Raw genomic sequence first — 24,040 nt, 5'->3', positions numbered from 1 at the left:
GCCAGTGAAAGATCATATAGTGGAATTTTCTTCGGATGGGTTGGCAAAACCCAAGCCTCAAAAAAAAAAACATCCAATAGAGTTGCCAAATATAAAAAGGGGACAATAGGTCCCCCTCATAAAAAACTACAGTAAAAACCCACAGGTCGCCAACACTAGGCCCCCAACAGTGTTACCAGACATAAAAAAATACATGGACCCCTCAGGCCCTTTGATGAAAATTTACAGTGAAAAACCCAGTAGGTTAACAACACTGTCAAAAAATCTACGGCGGTGTTGCCAGATGTAAACAGGGGGCAATAGACCCCTCTCATAAAAAGCTACAGTGCCCACAGTGTTGCCAACTCTGTGCCCCCAACAATATTGCCAAACATAAAAAATACATGAGCCTCTCAGGTCCTTTAATAAAAATTTACAGTAAAAAACCCAGTAGGTTAACAACACTGTCAAAAAATCTACGGCAGTGTTGCCAGATGTAAACAGAGAGGGGGGCAATGGACCCCCCTCATAAAAGGCTACAGTGCCCACAGTGTTGCCAACTCCTATTTGTAGGTTAGCTTAGCCTGTGAAAAATCATATAGTGGAATTTTTGTAGAGTGGGTTGGCAACACTGACGAGCCCCACATGATGATTCAAGCCCCAAATGAGGGCTTAGAACCGGGACACTACTACTACTACCACAACCCAAGATTTGCGGCTGGGGTGTCTCCTAGGATAGGTGAGTCGAAGGCCGTCATATCCTGTCCTGGAGAATAGATTGGTGGTTAAAATTGTCACGTTGTAGTGAAAGAGATTGGATATCTCTTACCTGAGTGAAGTCAGCGCCTATAAACGCCTGTTCCATTCCCAGCCAAAAAGAGATTGGAATGATTAAAAGTTGTCGCCTCGTGCAGACCAGTTTGAAGGTCGCCCCTAGAAGTTTCAGACTGGAAACACCAGTGGCGCTTCCCTGCCTAGATTCTTCGTTGTACCTAGAAAGAAAGAGATAAAAATTGACAATAGCCATCTCATTTCATGTAAATGTATACATCTTGTAGCCAAGGACGTATATAGGGTTGGTCCAGGGTGTCCGGATCCCAGCCCCCTAAAAACTTACTAACTTCAAAAATTAAGTAATGAAATAATAAAAAAACTAGAATTAAATAAGGAAAATATACTTGTTATTTAATCGAGAGTTATTTATTTCAGCCAAACTTATTAGAACGCAAGGATTATATTGGGATCATACGACTATGAATGATAGTAACAAAGATTTATGCAAGATTTATTACTATTTTTGACGTAACATTCATAAAATATCACCAGGCTTTACTTTTCGTCAACTGAAACTAACATACTTTTTCATATATCCAATAAATGTTAATTCCTTATCTATTTGACATTAATTTCTTTGGAAGGGCAGTTTTTTTTAATTTTGCCGACGTTAACTACACGAAAGCTAGATAATGAATACGTGCTGTTATATCACTATTCATATACCGTCTATTTACCTGTTCATGTAATTAAAATATAATTTTTTATTAATTTGAATATTTAAATTAATGCTATTTTAATTAATTTAACATAATTATTGTAGTTTAAACATTATTATTATTATTATTATTATTATTAATATTTTGAGACACTTGGTTCAGACCCCCCCTCCATACCGAAACGTCCCTACTGCTAGCTACCAGACGTAGGCTTTTCAGAAGTTTACGTCAGTATCAAGCTTTTCCAGCAAAATACGTCATTTACCTTGTTAATGGAAGGTCGAGATGGTTTAGTGCAGCCATTATGTCAGGAGTCTCGTAATAATATCGCTGAACTCACCCTTAGAAATTATATTTCATTTAATTTCCTGTAATTTAGCGTCATTTTTCCAGAGGGAGATAGGGATTACAATGATTTAAACATAGTTTATATAGTTTACAAAAAACATTATACATTACATACAAATTAATTTACAACACTATTTTGAAATGTTTTTCAATTGTGTTGGTTCATTAAATAGTCGTATTTATAACAAAAACTTACAGTATTCTTTTCTAAGCACCATCTGGTGAGAAAAACTAAAATTTAGATAATAAACTAAGATGCCTGAACCCAATATTACCTAGTACCCAATATGGCCTATTTGCTGTTTTCAAGTAGTCAAGTAGTTGAGGTGCAGTGGTAGCGTCGTTGCCTTGTAATCAAGGGGTCCCGAATTCGATACCCGGTGAAGACACAGTGGTTCGGATCCCACTTTAAACTGTAGGTCCAGTCCCGATTAGTCTTTCTGTGTAAAAAGTGGACTTAAAAACAACAAATCAATTAATCAATCAAGTAGTTACGTGATAAATTCAACAGATAGCGTTAATATAACATTTATACTTCCAAGTCTTGCCCTTAGTTCGTCGATACTATGAAGGTTATTTCAGTAGATTATATTTATTAAGGTTCCCCATAAATAATAACTCCAGGGAATTTCTGTGCAAATTGCCTGCACATGTCTCAACACGTTTTCACGTAAGTCATCCATTAAAATTATTTGTTCCAACGTGAACTTTGCGGCTAGTATATCAATCGCCTCACTTACACACAAGACACACACACTGCAATGTGACTGGCTTCTACATTCTCAAATAACTAATATTTACTTCATTTCTATTGCGTACAAGTTTATAAAATTAACAGGGAACTATTGAGATTAAGAACGCTGTATCAATGTCGATATTTGTTTTAAGTTGTTGGTTTCGATTCGTTTTTGTTATATGTAAGAAGATTGACTTAAAATGTCTTGTGTCAGAAATCGAAAATGAGTTTATATCAAATATTATAATTACATTATATATTGTATTATATTATATTATATTATATTATAATTAATATTATATTTTAATATTTTGGAAGTTGAGTTGTGTTGTTTAATTCTTGCAATGTAAGTATAATAACATTATGAAAACCAGTTGAGCGCTGAGGACTTGCAATTTAATTTTAAAATTGTGTTAAAGTCTGCTCATCCTTCGCGTACAATATATATTCAGTGTGAAGTATCGTTGCAAGAAATTGGTGGCCAGTGTGCGGGAATTTGGTTACACTGAAGAATTATAATTTGTAGACTTATTAGTGTTCCTTCCTTTGTGTACTTCATATTTTCGTTCTGTTGTCGTGAATACAAATTAGTGCAATGACAACGAAGGATGTTCCTATCGTGCCATTACCTACGGGTACTTCAGATTTTAATGCTCAATTATTGGTCATGTTTCGGGAAGATTGTCCTTTTCGGTAAGTGAACAATGATGTAGGAGAAGATTTTGCGTTTCGAGTGGATAGAGAATCTATAGTGTTTCCACTAGACAAAAATGAACATTAAACAAAATGAATACCCAAGTAAGTGACACAGACACTTCGGAATGTATGGAAGTTTGGGTTCCTGCTAGCGTAGCTAGTCAAGACAAAAGTTATGTCTCTCAGAAAAACCTATCACAGGATACAGTAAATACACATCAAGTTAAAAAATCTAAAGATCATGAAACAATTACATACAAAAATAACCAATGGGGTCCTTACGATATATTTGTAAGAAGTGCAAATGAAATTAATGGAACAAATAGAAGAAATATTGGAGAGCTACATATACTAAAATTGGGAATAAACATCATGAAACCCAAATAGAAGGTCTAAAGACTATTGAGACCATGGGGGAAAATCTGGCGAAATTGGAATTCAAATCTGCGAAAAATGCTAACAACTTTCTCTCTCATCCAGTTCTAATGAACAATAACTGGTTTGCTTATGTATCAGCACATAAAGTGAGGAGAATGGGTGTAATTAACGGAATAGATACCCCATTTACAGATGATGAGTTATTAGAAAACATAAAACCTAATGTTTTCAACGTACTCAAAGTGAGACGAATAATGAAATACAAAATTGACGAAAATGGAAGTCGAATTGCTGAGCCAACGAGATCAATAATATTGACATTTGTGCCCAAACCTTACCAGCATATGTAACTTTGTTTGTTGAAGTAGGAGAACCACCATTTCATCTACGGGCACAATATCTTGCGAGAAAATTCTTAATGAAAAAGATGTCTTCCACATCCAGTCCGATAATACCAAAATTATCACTTTTACAAGCCTTAATGTCATCAAACCGTACAGCTAAATATAAATAAAATCTTCCAATCTTATTCACAGCATACAAGTCGATTAAGGATTTCATACCGAAAGTTATTAGATTTTCAACGTCTCCGTGCTTTACGACAGACTATTTTAAATTAGCAACAATACTTCCCGTTCACTTTCCTCCATATCCAGATAAAGATACACGAACGTCAATGCCAAGTATGGTGAATAACATATTCATGGAATATGTACACTCTGTAGTGCATGAAGATTTTTACATAGTATATACAGACGCATCAAAGTTCGCAACTGGTAACACTGGAGCTGCAATATATTGCAATAATCTAATGGAATACAAAATCTACCCATTACCTGCAGAATTTTTAATATTCACGGCGGAAGCGTTTGCTATTCGTCAAGCTTTGTTGTATATACAGGAGAAAAACCTCAAGAGGGTAGTGATCGCCACTGATTCAGCGTCAGTCTTACACTCCCTGGGATCGATAACAGCTGCTTACTATGTAGACTGGTACATTGTTAACATAAAAATGTTGTATCACAAACTAACCAACTCAGGATACAGTATTTCTTTTGTCTGGACTCCTGGGCATACATACATAGAAGGGAACCACATAGCAGACGCATTAGACAAGTACGCAGCTGAAGAATCAAGTCACCGATCGCTTCGGATCAAATTTTCTGCAAAAGCGCTCGAGTCGCATGCTAAAACAGAATTGTTGAAAAGTTGGCAGAAACAATGGACAATTACAGGTAAGACTAATGGAAAAAAATATTATTCAATTCAATCACTTATACCTAAAGAACCTTGGTATCAAGACATTAACCTTTCAAGAAACTCTTTAACAAGCCTTCTTAGATGTCGGCTAAATTACACCCTAGCCCCTAAAGACCTGTACGCTAGGAAGATTGTTCAATCCCCAATCTGTCAGTGTGGTGCAACTGAAGGAACACCTGATCACATTATATTTGAATGTCGCCTTAATGTAACTACGAATGATTATTTCTCAAGAGATCTAAAAGAAGCAGGATATAATGGCGCATACGACTTGTCAACACTTTTGAGGAACCCAACGAAGAAAATAATATATGTACTTAAAAACTATATTGTGAGAGAAAATATTATATTATAAAATTATGAAATTGTAAAATTATAAAATTGTAAAATTATGAAATTGTAAAATTATAAAATTGTAAAATTATGAAATTGTAAAATTATAAAATGTAAAACAAATGTAACTGGTGCATAGCAGCAAAGCTACAACCAAATATACATTTATAAAAAAATATGTTTCGGGAATTGAAGGAATGAATGACAGCGTAAGGCAAAAGTTGTCAGAGCTTGAAAAATCTCAGAAAGAGCAGTAGTCAGAGCTTGAAAAATCTCAGATAGAGCAATTGTCAGAGCATGAGAAATCTCAGAAAGAGCAGTTTGCAGAACTTGAAGACAGAACGGTGAAGTGTTTGGAAAATATGAACAACACTGTTAAGGAGTTGGGCAACTCAGTCCGGATGGAGATTGGGCAGGTTGCTGAAGCTTTCAAAACAGCAAAGGATCTAATAAAGGGACAAGTTAAAGTGTTGGATGAAAATTTTCTGGTGAAGCGAATACCAACAGCATTCGTAAGTTAGAAGATAGTGTTGCTGGATTGGGTTTGCAGGTAAACGAGCAGTGGAATGTTATCAACCAGATTAGGGAAAGTAATAATGAAGGTTTAATTCAACGTGTTGAGATCTGTGAAGCACGATTAAGTGATGTAACAGCTAAATTGCTGATGACTAATACTTCAAAAATCCATAAAGCTGCAGGGAACAAAGGCAACATTACTGAAATTTCATGTAATCCAGAGCATCCTGTACCTTTATCCTTGTCATCTTCCAGTGCTTCAGAAGATGAATCTTTTCCATTGCATATGTCAGGAAAATGCAAATCTACAGGAAATCCTAAATCTAATTGGCAGCTCCTACTTCACCAGTTAATGTGCGAAATTCTCGATTAAAGAAACCTCATAAAACTTCACATGTTAGTTATGTTGATCCAGCAAATAATGCTTCACAATCTAGCAATATAGACTCTGATATGTCTGAAGTAAACAAAACTAGATATAATTCGCAAGCAACTTCTGGCAAACGATTTAAACCTAATTACAACACGAAGCACAATACGCACGCTACTTTCATTGATTCTGATACAAATAAACCATCTACTTCTAAGGAACAACCACGAAAGTATCTACGGTTGAATGAGTTGAATATGTTGCCAAAATTTCTGGAAATCCAGAGAAATCTAGCCCAAGGAAGCTTATTAAAACCTTAACTTCACATTTGGATTTCCTTCAGATTCCAAACGTTCAGAGATTGGAATGTATTCGGAATTGTTTTCAAGGGCCAGCCGAGGAATGGTACAATACGCAAGTGGATTCCTTTACGACATACAAACATTTTGTACGTGAGTTTTTGAACCAGTACACTTCATACTCATTGGCGCAGGCTCAGTTGTCAGAATTGAGGAACAGAAAGTATGATCAAAATAGCGGTATGAGCATGGAGGTGTTTGCCACTCGTACTTATTCAACATATTACAATTTGGTAGAGCGTCCTAAAGATGCAGAAGTCATAGACATTTTGATTAATCAGTTTCCATCGATTACGGCAGAGACGATATTAGGTGCTGGTCTAACGAAGGTAGACGACGTTATTAATTTACTGAAGAGACTGGACTTGATAAAGACCAAATCTGGTAAGAAGTGTGATTTGCCTAGTGATTTTGAAGTGAGAACATCCGGGTTTACTAAGGATTCAAATGCGTCAGATTTCAGAGATAAACAAAAGTACAAAGTTCAGACAGTTAACAGCAACGAAGGAACTGTGAGCAAAATCCCAATCAAAGGAATAATGGACAGTTTTCTCGCAACAATAGATATTCTAATTCTGGTTCTACATCCGGTGGTAGCTCGTATAATAGAGGGCAAAATGTGATTGACAATTCTGATCGGCGTCAGGACTTTACATTCAGAAGAAGGAATCAAAATAATTATGGAAATCAACAGTTCTTTAGAAGAATCTTTAATGCAAATAACAGAAGTTATAACAATACCCAATTTCGACGAGACAGTGCGACACCACAGAATGATAGACGTTCTAATACAAGGCAACATTATCTACAAACGAGGTCCAATTCAGATCCTAATGTGGCTTGTTTGCCTTATTCCCCGAACAATAGTCAAGGTTTAATCAGTGAAGTAAATTTATGTTGTAATTGTCGTCAGCCCTGTGAACAATCATTCGCTTCTCGTAACAGTAATGCTATTTCAGGTAGTCGATTGATTGAAAACGCTGTTTCATTTGATCCCAGAGAAACACAAGTTAAAGAATTAATACAACCAGCGATGGAGTTACAGTCAAACGAACGCCGTGGGTAAATGGAGCCCGATTTACTCGCAGTGAGAATACAGAGGGCTGTGTTGCAAGTTTTAACACAGAATATGGTTCACAAAATGTTCAGTCACAAATTACGAATATTTTTCCTGTATATGATAATTTTAAAGACAATGACCAGCTAGCAGTCTTTTTCCAACTGGAATGGTACGAAGAGGAACCCACTTGGACCATGGATGATAGTGGTGTACCATTTCCTATTACCGATCAACCTGTTATTTTTGGGTATATTTGTAATTTAACAATTCGATGTATTATTGACAGTGGAAGTCAATGTAATCTAATGAGTTACGAATTATGGTGCAGTATAAAGTCCATTGTACAAAGTGCGAGATTGGAATCGATAGATCAGGTAAAATTATTACCATTTGCTGGACAACAAAAATTTCGAGCTGTTGCTAGGAAAATCCTTCATCTTTTAATACAGTCGGAGACTTTTCCGTTGGAAATGTTTGTGTTAAAACAATTACATGCAGATATAATCTTAGGTATACCATTCCTTAAGCAATATAAAGCTATACTGAATTTTAGACAGGAAGAAGTTACATTGGTATCTCCTGCAAAACAAGAGGTGACACAGTCTTTGTATCGGCTGAAGCCTAACGATCAGCATGTTGATAAAAGGGTTCAGTGCATTACGGCAGAAAATTTGCCAATGAACACAAATTCGGAAGAAATCTACATAGTATCTGAAGAGAAAATTGTATCAACAGTACAAAATTCTAGTAAACTCTCCTCACGTCAGCAAGCGCTCTTACGTGAGTTGCTACTAAAATATAGGACGCAGTTTTCGAATAAGCCTAGACCCGCTCATGTTGAACCATACAAGATAATGTTGGATACTGATTTACCAATTCGTGCTACAATTTATCCGGTTCCTTTTGCTAAAAGGACAGCTTTGGAGAGTGAATTGAATAAGTGGAAGAACTGGGGCATTATAAAGGAAATGTCGTCCCCTTACCTCAATCCATTGCACATAGTTCCAAAGGCAAATGGACAATGGCGTCCAGTGGTAGACTTTCGTCGTTTGAATCAGCATGTGATTTCCCCTCTCACCCAAGTCGAACCCATAACTGAACTTCTGCAACACTTTCATGGTGCTACATTCTTTAGTTCGATTGATTTATCATGTGGATATTTCCAGATACCGCTAACTCAAGACTCCTATTCATATACGGCTTTTTCATATAGAGGGCGCCAGCACGTGTTCTGTTATTTACCTTTTGGTATTAAATCAGCGGTGTCTGTGTTTATGGATCGCGTGAACAATGTTTTTGGACCGGTTCGACTGCTAGTGAACATTTCAAACATTTGGAGTATACATTGCAGGTTGTTCGAAAGGCCAATATGTCCATTAAGTTTGAGAAGTGCACGTTTTTCCAGGAAGAAATTCTATTTCTTGGACATGTAATATCTGGTACAAAAATTAAAGTGGATCGTTCTAAGGATGCAGCATTGTTACAATTTCCAATCCCAAACAATAAGAAATCACTGAGAAAATTCATTGGATTGGCGAACTGGAGAAGCCGATTTATTCCTAACTACTCGCATATAGTCACACCATTATACAGCCTGTTACGTAAGGATACTATTTATGAATGGAGTCCGATACATCAAGAAGCTTTCGTTAAGTTAAAGAATGCATTAGTAGCTGCCCCAGCCCTACGACAGCCGGATTTCAGTCTGGAAGTGTACTGTAGCAAGAAGCAAGTGATGGAACACGTGTCATTCAATATGCCAGTCGTACACTTCGTGGTACAGAAGCGATTTACAGTACTCATGAACTAGAGTGTTTAGCTATTCTTTTTGCAGTAGAAAAATTTTCGATATACCTTAAGGGAAAGCATTTCCACATATACTCGGATCATAAGTCACTTTCCTGGTTGGAAACTGGAAAGTCATTGAACCCTCGTTTAACGAGATGGGCACTGAAATTTTACCTTTCATCACGTGTCAGGTTCCTCTAATTTTATAGCAGACACTTTGAGCAGGTTCCCAGTGAGTGAATATAATAAAATATCTGGAGAATGTCTGTATATAAATCAAGTGATACTAGATCTTAAACAGGAGGGAGTCTCAAATATGTGGAGCTCTGCACAAAGGTCAGATGAGACCTATAATCGTAATATAAATTCACTTAAGGATGACTCCTTGCATAGAATTTCAAGTAAATATTTTCTACATGAAGATATTCTGTTCTACAAAGCAAATCCTGAGGAAAAATGTAAAATTTTTGTTCCTGAGGAACTTATTCCCTTAGTGCTGCATAAAGTCCATGATTTAAAAGGTCACTTTGGTTATGATAAAGTTTTAGCACAGTGTCAGAAAGTTTACTATTTACCACTCATGAGGAGTATTCTACGTTATCTAAGAGATTGCTTGGAATGCGCAAAACTTGTCGCATATTGTTGTATGTCTAAATATTATGCAGGGATCAAGCATGTTTTAACCAAACCAAGGTTAATGCAAATATATATATATAGATCAAATAATGATAATTTGGGGCAAGTTGTTTATTGAATGTGTAATGTTTCAATAATCAATGTACTGAAGAGTTTTGTAATCACTCAGCATTTTGTATATTATTTATATTAAGTAGTTTAGCTAACAAGACTAAGTATTGTTTCACGTATGTGTGAATTATATATGCCTCATAATTGGACCCATAATTTTTATGTCTTGAGAAAACTCCTTGTGATCTGCACATTTTAGATAACATACAGGGTGATCATAAAATGTTTGATCCCTCGAGTAGTTTTCTATAGAGAGTGGGTGGACTATGTGACTCTCTTCTACATTCACAAATAACTAATATTTACTTGATTTCTATTGCGTACAAGTTTATAAAATTAACAGGGAACTATTGAGATTAAGAACGCTGTATCAATGTCGATATTTGTTTTAAGATGTTGGTTTCGATTCGTTTTTGTTATATGTAAGAAGATTGACTTAAAATGTCTTGTGTCAGAAATCGAAAATGAGTTTATATCAAATGTTATAAAGTGAAATAATATTTTGGAAGTTGAGTTGTGTTGTTTAATTCTTGCAATGTAAGTATAATGACATTATGAAAAGCAGTTGAGCGCTGAGGACTTGCAATTTAATTTTAAAATTGTGTTAAAGTCTGCTCATCCTTCGCGTACAATATACGTATATTCAGTGTGAAGTATCGTTGCATAGTCAAGTAGTTGTGGTGCAGTGGTAGCGTCGTTGCCTTGTAATCAAGGGGTCCCGAATTAGATACCCGGTGAAGACACAGGGGTTCAGATCCCACTTTAAACTGTATGTCCATTCCCGATTAGTCTTTCTGTGTAAAAAGTGGACTTAAAAACAACAAATCAATCAATCAATCAAGTAGTTACGTGATAAATTCAACAGATAGCGTTAATATAACATTTATACTTCCAAGTCTTGCCCTTAGTTTTTCAATACTATGAAGGTTATTTCTGTAGACTCTCTTTATTAAGGTTCCCCATAAATAATAACGCCAGGGAATTTCTGTGCAAATTGCCTACACATGTCTCTACACGAGTCTGTTTTCACGTAAGTCATACATTAAAATTATTTGTTCTAACGTGAACTTTACGGCTAGTATATCAATCGCCTCACTTACACACAAAATACACACACACTGCAATTACACAAAGAAGTAGTACGGTAAGTAACCAGAAACCTCACTCTTTCACACGGTATGAAATGAACACGCTCTTGGTTCAAGGTCTGTTCCTCACTCCATTCGCAGCTCTGTTCAGGGTACCCGTAGTCGCGAAGGAGAGAACAACTCAAGCTCGGAGTTTTCAGATTGCAAATAATGCTTACGAAAACCATTGACTTTTGACGGTTTAGTCTGCAACTTAATCTTGATACAGTCTTGCACATTCGAAACCTCCAAACGATTCCGAGCGAAGCAAAACGGTTTCGAGGGTAAACTTAAGCGGGACGTTACTGGTCGAAAATGTGCGCATTTCCGCTTCTCCCGATCTCTCGGCCTTGCAAGGAAATGGACGCACGGTATATAGTCACATCAAAACAATACAAGTGTTCGTTTGAGGTCCAGTTTGTGATCAGATGAACTAATTGAGACTTCAAACCTTTAATGTGAGACCCGAACCAGTGCAGTGTATCTCCATGGACCCCGGGCCCCTTTCATTGTAAGCAGTGGCGGCGATTGGGTTCCAAAACTAGGGGAGGTTCTGATTAGCATGTGCTGATAAGCCATTACGCGAAACGGGATTATATTAGGAGACATGGGATGCAATCGTCCAAAAGGATATCCATTAGAACGATATGACTAATGTAATAATGCCTCCTAGCGAAAACATAATTTGCTAAAACTCCCAACTGAAAATACGAGGGTCACTATTTATATTTTGAGCCTTGGCAACACTGATTGAAGTTAGGCGCGATTTGACGTTTGCACGGAATCGTCTGGCATTATTGACCATAACGTACTTCAAATGTTTTGTCAATAGCTTCATTTGTGTTGTTTATGTTGCCTTGGAGATTGCGCGACAACAATAAAATGGAATTAACTCGTGAACATTTTCGTGCGATGATCTTTTACGATTTTCGACGTGGATTATCAAGACAAGAGTGCATCGATCAACTTACTTCCACATTTGGCGATGAAGCCCCATCCTTTGTCACTGTGAAACGCTGGTATAACGAATTTAATAGTGGCCGCCATTCGCTCACCGACGAGATTCGCGAAGGTCGTCCAAAATCAGTTGTTGTTCAAGAAAACATTGATGCTGTGCAAAACCTAATACTGCAAGATAGTCATGTGACATACTGTGAGATTGAGGCAACCATAGGCATTAGTTCCACCAGCATATATAAAATATTACATGATCATTTAGCTGTGAGAAAGGTATGTTCTCGTTGGATCCCACACAATTTGACAAAAACTCAAAAAGACGCTCGCGTCAATTGGTGCAAACAAATTCTCAATAAATACAATCGTGGTGCTTCAAAAGACGTATATAAGATTGTAACAGGTGACGAATCATGGATATATGCATATGAGCCGGAACGTAAACAGCAGTCGACTGTATGGGTGTTTCAAGATGAACCCAATCCAACAAAAGTTGTTCGCGCTCGAAGCACATAAAAACAAATGGTCGCCTGTTTTTTTTTCGGGAAAACTGGTCATGTGGCAACTGTGCCTTTAGAGGAACGTAGAACGGTCAACTCTGAATGGTACACAACAATTTGTTTGCCAGAGGTCTTCGGTCAAATACGGAAAACAAACAAACGCCGTCGGATCATTCTTCATCAAGACAATGCCAGCTGTCACACATCTCGTCTAACAACCGACTTTATGAACAGTCAAAAAATCGAATTGATGGGTCATCCGCCGTACAGTCCTGATTTGGCACCCAATGACTTCTTCTTGTTCCCGAATGTCAAGAATAAATTGCGCGGACGATTTTCGTCGGCGGAAGACGCCGTTGATGCGTTCAAAAACCATGTTATGGAGGTGTCTCAAGAAGATTGGAAAAACTGCTTTGACAAATGGTTCGAACGAATGCAAAAGTGTATTGATCATAAAGGAGAATACTTCGAAAAACAATAAAGCAGTTTTCAATGCCAAATTCCTGTTTTTTCATTGTTAGGCTCAAAATATAAATATTGACCCTCTTAGTAGCATCCCGCTGTACTCTACCTGGTGGAATTACCTCTTGAGAGAGTCGACGCAGACAGCGACTATGAGGGAGGCTATGACCATGCATCCCATGTAGATTCCTGCCAGCGTGTAAATCTTTGTGTCCTCCGGTCTCTTGAGGTTCGCATTCTCCCCAGTGTCCTGGTGGCAGAAGTTAACGCCGCAAATTTCCTCAATGTCCACCGTACTGTTGCTGTTGGATTCTCCAAATGATAGCACTGCAATAGAAAAAATATGCTTCGAATCTGGACCAAGAAATGTGATTGTCGCTTGTCACTTTGGTCTGATCGCTGCCTAAGGGAGCTTTCAGACCGAAGTAACAAGCGACATGAGATCTCACACAGAAGTGACAGACGACAAGAGAGACAGGCACGTCAAGTGTGTGGAAAAAGCTGCTCAAGCGATATACAGGGTGTATCATAAGTAATACCGCAAACTGACACAGTTGAAAGTACACGATAATAGAAGCAAAAAAGTCTCGGTAAACATGGGTGCGCAAACGAGCCGATTTCGAGATAATTGCGAATGTGTGATTACAAGCCGCCACTGACTTCATTGTTTGTAAACGTCGTCCTAGTTGGTAAAATGCTAATAATGTTTGCGAATGTGTGGTTAGAAGCCGTCACTGATTCCATTTTGTAAACACCGAGTGCTTTACTCCTTGCTCTTTGTTTACAAAAGAGAACATTTACTAGAGGTGGCGTTGTAATCAAACAGGATAGATACAAGCAGTACAGAGAATTTAATACTAAAATTGGTAAACGCTGTAAGTGTCACAATAATTCAAACATCGATTTCCACGTTAGACTGTGAAATGTGCCATGCTTGATAATGTGGTAAACGTAAAATGTGGCTTGTAGACCTCTCAGTAGTTCAAAGGGCGTGTAAAGAGGTCACTAGTGTGCACGTTCTTACGGGCTGATGTGCTGAACAATGCGATTTCCCAACACTTTCGCTTTTGGCACTTACAACGTTTACCACTTTTAGTCCTCAATTGTACTACATGCTTGTAACCAATTCCGAAGTGAACCGGGTGTGTTCGAAAGAATTCGAAACTCAATGCGGAATTGTCTGTTTATCTGCTTTCAAGAAGCAGGAAAACGCACACAGTCTGAAGGTCACATCGTTTACCAGCAAAAGTTGGGAAGTTGCTGTCGTAAAAACCTGTTAACAATCCCAACATCTATGCTTCCCATTTGCACAAACAGGGATGTCGTTAAGGAGGAACCGGTGGAGAACTGCCCTGCTGACTTTCGAGAATTCCGCTCAACATACAGGGTTATATTTAGTTTTGTTTAGGGCCTCCCCGATGGCGCAGTGGTAGCGTCGTTGCCTTGTAATCAAGGGATCTCGGGTTTGATACCCGGTGGAGGCACATAGTGGTTCGGATCCCACTTTAATCTGTAGGTCCAGTCCCGATTAGCCTTACTGTGCATAAAGTGGACTTAAAACACCAAATCAATCAAATCCATTAGTTTTGTTTATTTTTATTTACATAATAGTGTTCCCCATTCACCAATGTACGTATATTGAGAATTGTTGACGTCTTCTTCTATTGTTATAAATAAGGCTGAGCCGACAACACTTTGAACCGATACCGATACTCTCACCGATGCCCACCGATACCGATACGCTCACCGATATCCAGCGATAGCGATACCGATAATCTCACCGATATTCACCGATACCGATATCAATACTCTCACCGATACACACCGATACCGAAGCCGATACTCTCACTGATACCAACCGATACCGATACTCTCACCGATACCCACCGATACCGATGCCGATACTCTCACCGATACCCACTTATACCGATACCGATACTTGAAAATTGAAATTAAAAAACGTTCAAAATATTGATCAATATTGGTGTGTAAATAAAATATTCTTCTGCAATTACACAAGTATGCGATCAATTTGCTTCAGCGAAAGTAATTACATTTTCAGAGAGCTTACCATCAGTGATGACAGAAATGACATTTCGTTCCTTCTCATCACGTCAGGATTTTTTTTAAAAGCTTTTTCAATTTCTAACGAAACCGCCATATTGCTAGTATAAGACAATTAGTTAGGATATATCTACTTAAGTAATTTGCAGTTAATTTCAATTTTGTTTTAAGAAACTTGGCGTCCAACAATGGGCTTGTGGAAGAGGAGAAATATTACTTCTTTCTACAAAAGGGCCTACTTGGCATATTTTGGTGTTCGTCTAGGCGATCAAGACAAAGCCTGGGCACCTCATTACATATATAGTACATGTTCAGTGAACATGAATCATTGGGTGAAAGGAAAACGCGCTTCACTGAAGTTTGGTTGTCCAATGGTGTGGTTGGAACCTCGAGATCACACAAGTGATTGTTACTTCTGTTTATGTAACGTGCAAGGCATAAACATGAAGAACAAGAAATCTGTCAAAAATACCAATCTTAGATCAGCCATCCGCCCCCTTCCACACAGTGATGAACTGCCAATCCCTGCACCTACGCAGCTGGAGGATAACAGTGGTGAATCAGAAGAGACCTCTCAACACGAACATGATCCTTCATTTCAAACAAGTGAACCTTCTTCTCCTCGTCTGTTCACTCAAAGTGAGTTAAACGATTTAGTTAGAGACCTGTATTTACCCAAAATTAGTACTGAACTTCTTGGATCGCGACTCAAAGAAAAGAATTTACTTGCTCCGGGAACTACGTTTGCTTGGTACAGACATAGGGAAAATGAACTTGTACATTTTTTTTCAAAGGTGGATAAACTGGTGTACTGCAAAAACGTGGTAGGTTTGATTAAAGCCCTTGGAGTCGAGTATAATGCTGCTGATTAGAGGTTAGTTGTTGACAGTTCGGTGAGGAGCATGAAAGCAGTACTGCTTCGTAACGGCAACTTGCTGCCCTCAATACCTCTAGGATATTCAGTAGTTTTGAAGGAAACGTACATAAACTTGAGGTTCATGTTGGAAAAGATAAAGTACAACAAGCATAACTGGATTGTTTGCTCTGATTTAAAAGTGTTAATTGTTCTTCGTCAACAAACTGGTTTTACTAAGTATCCCTGCTTTATGTGTTTCTGGGATAGCAGAGCACGAAATGAACACTGGACGAGAAGACACTGGCCAAATCGTACTGATCTTATACCAGGACAGAAAAATGTTGTGAGTGAATCTTTGATTCCTAGAGATAAAGCTGTCCTTCCTCCACTCCATATTAAGTTAGGCATCATGAAGCAATTCATAACAAGTCTAAGCCAGGAAAGCAATGTCCTTCAATATCTGAGGTCGAAGTTTCAAAATAAATCTGTAACCAAAATTCAGGCAGGTGTATTTGATGGCCCACAGATACGCATTCTTATGAAAGACCAACATTTCCCTAACTGAATGAAGTGGAAAAATCAGCGTGAGTGTAATTCAAAAGTGTATGTGAAAACTTTCTGGGCATCAAGAAATCAGAAAACTACGAACAGATGGTTGACGAAATGCTACAAATCTTGAAATTGTTAGGGTGCAGAATGAGTGTTAAGTTGCATTTCTTGAATATCCATATTGATTACTTCCCTGAGAATCTTGGTGCAAAAAGTGACGAGCAAGGTGAAAGTTTGCACAAAGATATCAGAACCATGGAAACAAGATATCAAGGGCGGTGGAATGAGGCCGTGATGGCTGATTACTGCTGGTGACTCAAGAGAGATACTTCTGTCAATTACAGTAGAAGCTCAGTGAAACGGCGCAAAATATCTTCTGTTTGATCTGTAAGGGTTCACTCACACTCTATGAACTTCTCTTTATGATGGTGCACTGACATCAATGACAAAACTTGTATAAAATATTAATTCCTATGACTTATTGTAATACTTCAGTTTCGTTGAAAATACTCCAAACTTGATTAATGTACATTAATTTTAAAACGATATTACAAAAGAAAATGACGTGATAGGAGAAAACTGAAAGCAGATCTGAATTCAGCACACATAAGCTTATGTAAATCAGTTCGTACTTGCAGGGAAGCAGATAAAAAGTTTCAAAATGCATACTTGTGTTATATGCATGATGAAAATAGATGTTATGTCATTACAAAATATAGTTTTTGTGCAAAAAAATTGGTGCAAAATAATAAGAAAGTTTGAATTTTGTATAATTTTCAGGATAATTGGACTGCGTGAAAGTGTTGCGCGGGATTTTTGCGGACCCCGTGAAAGACGAAAATGTTGCAAATGAATCGAACCCGGGACTTCTCTATTACAAGATGACAGCATACAATCGGGGAGACCCTTTTTATAGTTGGGAATGGAAAATTAGAAACCTGTATAATAAGTGGAAATTGTTGCATGTTTTTAAACTTGTAATAATATGTAAAACATAGTGGATGGCCAGAATTAAAGTTGCCCTACACAGAGCCCTCTGAAGCCCTTTTGAAGCCCTTTTGCGGTGAAACTTGGCACATAGAGGATATGGAAACCATGGGGAAGCGAGTGCTGAAGAATAAAAAATAGTTCAAATTTTCACCACCTGGTGACACCAAGGCGCTGCAGTAGCAATTTTAATTTGAATTAAAATCTTTTGGGTGCGCCAGCACTGAGGCTATTTTGTACCCGTCACACTATACGTGGTCCAGCCCCTTATCATAACAAAAATAAAAGCGTGTCCGAAAACAAAAATTTCCTTACCTTGGTTAAAAGCTGACCCGAAAAATGGCGCTCAACAAGGACGACACAGAATTATACTGGCCAATCGCCAGAGCCTCGTTAGTCTGCAGTCTGCACTACGTGGAAGGAGCACCCTTACACCCCCGCTGCAGTAACAACAAGTAAGTAATTGAGTACTACAGCACTTATATCCAATTTGGACCTTCTGGAGTTACGAAAAGATCTGATCACATTCTTCCATTTTTAAATAATAATCAGGTTCTTACCATGGCAAACTATCTCTGTTTCATACGCCGCATACTGGCAGAAGGTAAACCGCAGTACCTGTTTGAGAAGATGCATTGCTGTAGGGAAATCCGTCAGTATGTTACCCGAAAGCGGAACAACTTCGATTTACCACATCATTCTACCACGGCCTACAAATCATATTTCTCCTTTTCGGCTCCCAAAGCATGGAATCCATTGCCTGCGAACATCGTTAGTGTAAACAACCCATTAAATTTCAAAGGTAAAGTAAAATATCTGCTGTTAATGGAACAATGGCAGAGTCGGGGCACATACTGAAGTTATCAAGTCACTCACTATATGGAATTGTATTATTGTATTATTATTAATATTGTCTTTTGCATTTGTACTTACGCATTTTTTGTATGAAACTAATTTCTGTGTATTTTTTTCTTTTTTTGTAGCTGTGTATTATTTTACATTTAGCTTACTGCTCCATACACAGTTTATTTCATCTTATATGTATTATGATATTGACAAGGGTTAGGTGGCAGAGCAGTTCTTGGATAAACCTCGCCCGCTTAATAAAGAAAATGTATTATTATTATTATTATAAACGGGACTTTTTCAGTATCTTCTCTATCATCACAAGGACAAAATGCGAAAACAGAGAAGGGATGCAGTATCCTAAGCGGGAATTCCTCCTCATAACCACATGCCCACTTCAGATACCATCCTGCCTAGAGTTAAAATTATTATTCCTTGTATAACCACTATCACGAGCAGTCACTGCGTTGTTGTTGAGTTTTTTTAAATGGCCATTAAATGCCCAGAAAGTACTGGGCCTACAACAGGGGTCTTCAACCCAGAGGTGGCCCGCAGAGCCCTTTGTCGTGGCCCTTGCCAGTTTGAAAAATGAAGTACTTAACATAAAAACGGAATTAAGTAAATGGCAGCAGCTACAGTTCTCAATATCGTAGTGTAGCTTCGTGGCCCGCGAGCGTCATTGAAATTGTTAATGTGTCCCGCACTGTCTGACGAGTTGAAGACCCGTGGCCTACAGCTTAGAGCAGGATTATCAAAGGTTCTATCGGGTCTATAACAGGACCGGAATCCTTTTCCCCGCACAATTTAAATTCGGTCAAAGATACGTATTGCTTAATTTCAATACCGCACCGTATATAAATTGATCCTGAAAAAAGTTCCGGGACCGAATTGAAATAATTTAGTGATAAAAGGGTTCTTTACGGTTCATAATCTATTTACGCTTTCTGATATTCCTGGATCTGCAATAACCCTGGTTTAAAGTGTGATCCGAACCACTATGTGCCTCCACCGGGTATCAAATCCTGAACCCCTTGATTATAAGGCGGCAACGTTACCAATACGCTATCGGTGGTAGCCAATGAGCCGTTATTGGCCCTATTCAGTTAGCTGCACTTTTTGACACTCTGTGTAGTGCAGGTGTATCCTGATGTCAGGCTGGTGCAAGGAAATGACGTTCAACCAAGTAGAAGAATAGCGGTGTTCAAGTTCAGGAGATTCAACAAATGCTGTCTGCTGCATTAAACGTTCATTTGATAGCACGCACCATGTGATCATACACCAAACACTACACTTCTCCGGAACGTAGTGCAAACGGTGCAGGCACCAAATCAACGAAGTAGATTGCACCATGTAGCCAACTAGACGCGCAGGTACAGAGGGTGTCAAGAAGTGCAGCGAACTAAGCCTCGCGTCAGGTTAAGTTTGCAGCAGGTTTTCGCATATGTAGATCCAAACGTGCGCGCAGAATATAGTTCCGCTGAGACGGGTTCCATTCCGACATAACTGCACACTTGCAAGAGTTATTTAATGTGTAATATACAGACAAAATGATACATCCATTAGCAGGTATGGACTTGATCGGTTGCAATCACTGTGCAGACGAACTTGAATCCAACTGGGCATTCGGTAGCGCTGAAGGAACACAAAAGCTCAAGAGCGAGTCGAGTGAGACTGAATACGTTGCAAAGCGCGTGGAATCAGTGGTATCAGTGTTGCACATCCCACTATTTTAACCCTATTTTTGTCGTGATTCATTGCTATTCGTGCTGTACAGCGACGAGAATGGCTGAATCGAGGTCTCATGTTCAGTGCCCGGCTTTGCCCGAGTGTTATGTTGAGCATCATCCGAAGGAAAAAGCTCTTCAAAGTTAAACAAGTTGTTTAAAATACATATTCCTCCTTACGGCAACAAGACCAAAATAAAACAGGGTGTAAGGTGACTTGCCGTCAATGAGCGCATGAACTGTCTCGGATGTTGAATGATTTGCGGTTGAGTTTAGGAGTAGAAAACGATTGTTGTTTGACAACGAAAGATTCCGCGGTATTAAAAGATATCGCCGTGAAAAAAACAACATGTTAATTAGTTTGGACGAGGCAACCGTCAAGGCGGGTCGTACATTGATTCAACCGTGCAAGCGTGCAAAACCACCGCCAGGACTGAAGCAACCGACGAACGGGGAGGGGGAGGCTTATTGTTTCACTCACTGGCGGCAATGAAGGCTTTGTTGAAGACGCATGTTTACTGTTCCGTGCAAAGAAAGGGAAGGGTGATTATCACCAAGAAATGGACAGACCAACATTTGGCTCCTGGTTTAGTGAAGTGATTCATAAATTGAAACCAAACAGAGAAATAGTAGCAGACAATTCACTACATTGTATATATCACCAATAACAAATCATGCTTTTTTGGTAGTATAAACTTGAAGGGCGTATATCTTATAGTAACGTACGTATGTATTGCGAACGAAGCAACCAAGATTTTCATAAATGTATTTCTTTCTAAACGAGAAACAATAACTCATTGAATTCAAGAGGGGCCTGTCGTTTACTTTTACCTTTTTTTCTTCTTCTTTTTGCGCGTGCTCGACACATACACACATGCCCTCATGTTTCGAATATATTTCGCGATTTATATTAAGTAGGGACACATTTATTACATAATCTATGCGCAGAAAGTACTTTAAAAATTGTATGGTTCAGGAGACAAAAAGAAGCAAAAATGCATTCCGCTTTATATGCATGTACGGGTTTTGATGTGTTAAGGGGTTGGCAATACTGCCGATTCTCTCATTGTCTGCGATACGAATAGCTCGGTGGTTCAGGCAAGACTGGCACGGATGATTCTGAGCTCCGTTCTCGCGCGGATTAATAGGGTAACTTCGGTGAATAACGCCAGGCGGGAAACAACGCCATTTCAAAGTTTCAACTCTGAAAACATGGACGCATGTAAAGTTAAGGTGTGACTCCCCGTTTTGCGATAAACAATGGTGCCTGGTAGCATTGCTGATAAGAACGGTTGCCATTGTCGAGCCTTCATTTAAGAGAAACAGTTTGAACAGTGTAAACGTTTGAGTTGCGTTTCGAGGAAAAAGGGTCCACATTTTCATCGCGCCGACAAAGGTGAGTGTTTTTCTATTGTAGGATTAGATTTTAAATGTAAACAATGCTGTACGTACACAATACGTTTATTACGTAAGAGAATGATGTGTGTGTGGTTTTCATGGTCGGTGTCGTAAGGTTAGAACACTTGGTTAAACTGGAATCTGTTGTTTCGGGAAATAACGCCATCATCGTGTCGGGGAATAACGCCACTCAATTTAAACTCAAATTTAAGGAAATGTTGATTTCGAAAATAGGTTTATCCTTGCTCAGTTACTTTCGAGGCGTACAGATATTTATTCTCGGTTAATTTCCTCTTTCAGATGGCGAGGAAATGTAGAAATATACGGGCCAAATGGTCAGTAGATGACTTGAGGCAAGCTATGGCGGCAATCAAACAAGGGATGAAGATAGCATGTGCTGCACGTTACTCGCAGAACTTTGAGAGACTGGGTATCGCGAAAAGACAAAAAAATACATGTTTTTTCTAATAACTTACTACAGTAATTATTTTTCCTAGTACCGTTTAGTAAAGAAAATGTGAATGTTTTACTTATAATTAGGATAATGTGAATGTTTTACTTGTAATTAAGAACATGGCGTTATTACCCGACAGGTTTGGAAATATCGCCATTTTGCATTAACACAGAATTTAGTATTTTATTGCTTTCATTATAACAGTGCAATCAATATTTTATTATTACACAATAGAGGAAAGTTCATTCTCATATACATGTAAGTTTCATGTCCCTGACAATAAAAATGTATGAGTTCTAGAACGAAATGGCCAATTGGTGGCGTTATTCACCGAAGTTACCCTACATAAAACCTGCTGCAAACTTAGCCTGACGCGGAGCTCTTAGACGGGGCAATTTCTGCTCAGGATGGAATTAATAGAATTATCACGAAGAGATATTGTTAAATTACACTTACCCAATGAAGATATAAGGTTCCCCCAAACGTTTGAGAACTGGTACACCATGAAGAAAATGCCGAAAAACCTGACAACGATCACCTCTGCAGACACGTTGCTGAGTTCCGCGTATACTTCGCTGACGACGCTGACGTAGGTGCACTTGGCAACCCACAGGGGGCCTCCGCCGAACCCCACCAGAAGCGCTGTCGGGATGAAGGTACCAAAGCCTGCGTAGAACTGGGCGGCGAGGTAGGGTATGTAGAGCCAGAAGCTGGCACAGATCATCCACTTGCAGCCCAGCCATTTGGTCAGCATGACGGCGAAGAAGGCGTTGCTGAGGACCAGCCCGACGTACACGCAGGCTAACGAGGCCGTGCCGAGTCCCGCGTCGGAGTTGATGGAGCTTTGGAGATTTGCCGCGCCGTTGTACGCTGTGAAGTGCATCATGAAGGCCACGCTGATGGCGGAAAGGTTCCAGAGGATCCGCCATTTTTCCTTCGGTTTGAATTGGCTCGTGGTGACAGGCGAGCTCTCGCTGTAGGAGTGCTTGCGTTCGTCGAGTTGGTAGCTCTGATTCGTGTGGGCCTCCTTCTCTGCCATCTCGTTTGTGAGGCAGATCTACAAAGAAACGATTGTATATTTAACAGGGTGGATACAAATTATGATTTTTATTTAAAAAATCATTTTTTATGATTTTTTATTTAAATCGATTCTTTTAACACGCTTAAAATTGCTTGTATGGTTTTTGGTACCATACATATAGATATTTTCTTATAGAAACGCTTTTTCTAGTAAACGGCCCTATAAAATATTCGAACACTTTCATTAAAGCAAATTTAAAAATATATGTAAATATACATTTTTCTGTTTCTGATACTGTATAGCTACATGAATTTATCATAGATATGTTTGTTAATGGAACTATATAATGTATAATAATAATAATTGTAACTTAAATGTTTTTTTAATTATTTACTGCTGAATTTTGGAAATATTTTTAATGATAGTTTGTAAAATATCAGCTGACATGTTTATTTACAGTTTAATGATTATGACTCTATTTTACGGTTTATCGTTATTAATATTTTGTATATTTGTCTACACAAAATGTTTCCTAATTTTACCTATATAAAGTATTGAATCCCGTCGATACCATACGGCTCAACATATACACACACCTGAATCTATGAAGTTTGAAAAAAGTTATCGCCAAAAGTGCTATATTGATGAAGTTTTGCACGCCACTGTAACTCTAAGAAGTTTGCTATTAAAGTAGTGTAATTGATGATACAACCAGCACAGGAAAGTATGAACCCCCCTCAGGCAGATTTGCCTACACTTAAAACTTGCTCAACATGCCCATATGAGCTTTTTGCTCAAGTGTGGAACCCCGTCTAATCCAAGATTTTTGTAAAAATGCCCTCGGGAATTTCCTGAGAAAGTATGACCCCCCTCAGATTGATTTGCCTACACTTATAAAAGGCACTTCTGTGAGATTGTTGTCCATAAACCTGTCAAAAATATGCCCCTCTTGATATTTTTTTGGCCACACCTAAAACTATGCCAAACGTATTAACACACACACACACACACACACACACACACACACACACATAC

General features: G+C 38.5%; 2 protein-coding genes across 3 annotated transcripts in view; one reads left to right on the top strand and one right to left on the bottom strand.

Annotated features, from left to right (window-relative positions):
* LOC146004746 (15-hydroxyprostaglandin dehydrogenase [NAD(+)]-like) overlaps positions 1-24,040 on the top strand; it is a 224,800-nt gene that overhangs the window by 73,159 nt on the left and 127,601 nt on the right. The window lies entirely within an intron of this gene.
* The window catches only part of LOC146004808 (UNC93-like protein), a 113,679-nt gene that overhangs the window by 68,509 nt on the left and 21,130 nt on the right, over positions 1-24,040 (bottom strand). The window contains exons 2-4 of the mRNA XM_083143834.1: positions 22,441-23,041; positions 13,229-13,433; positions 809-971 (exon numbers count right to left, since the gene is read on the bottom strand). Coding sequence (XP_082999960.1) covers positions 809-971; positions 13,229-13,433; positions 22,441-23,023 — 951 coding nt within the window. The 5' untranslated portion in view covers positions 23,024-23,041. The remainder of the gene's footprint in view (positions 1-808; positions 972-13,228; positions 13,434-22,440; positions 23,042-24,040) is intronic.

The sequence above is a fragment of the Lepisma saccharinum genome, chromosome 22, assembly GCF_977018435.1.
Source record: "Lepisma saccharinum chromosome 22, izLepSacc3.1, whole genome shotgun sequence".
Taxonomy (NCBI): domain Eukaryota; kingdom Metazoa; phylum Arthropoda; class Insecta; order Zygentoma; family Lepismatidae; genus Lepisma; species Lepisma saccharinum.
Note: the sequence above shows the minus strand (reverse complement) of the source record. Positions and strands in the feature narration are given on the sequence as shown.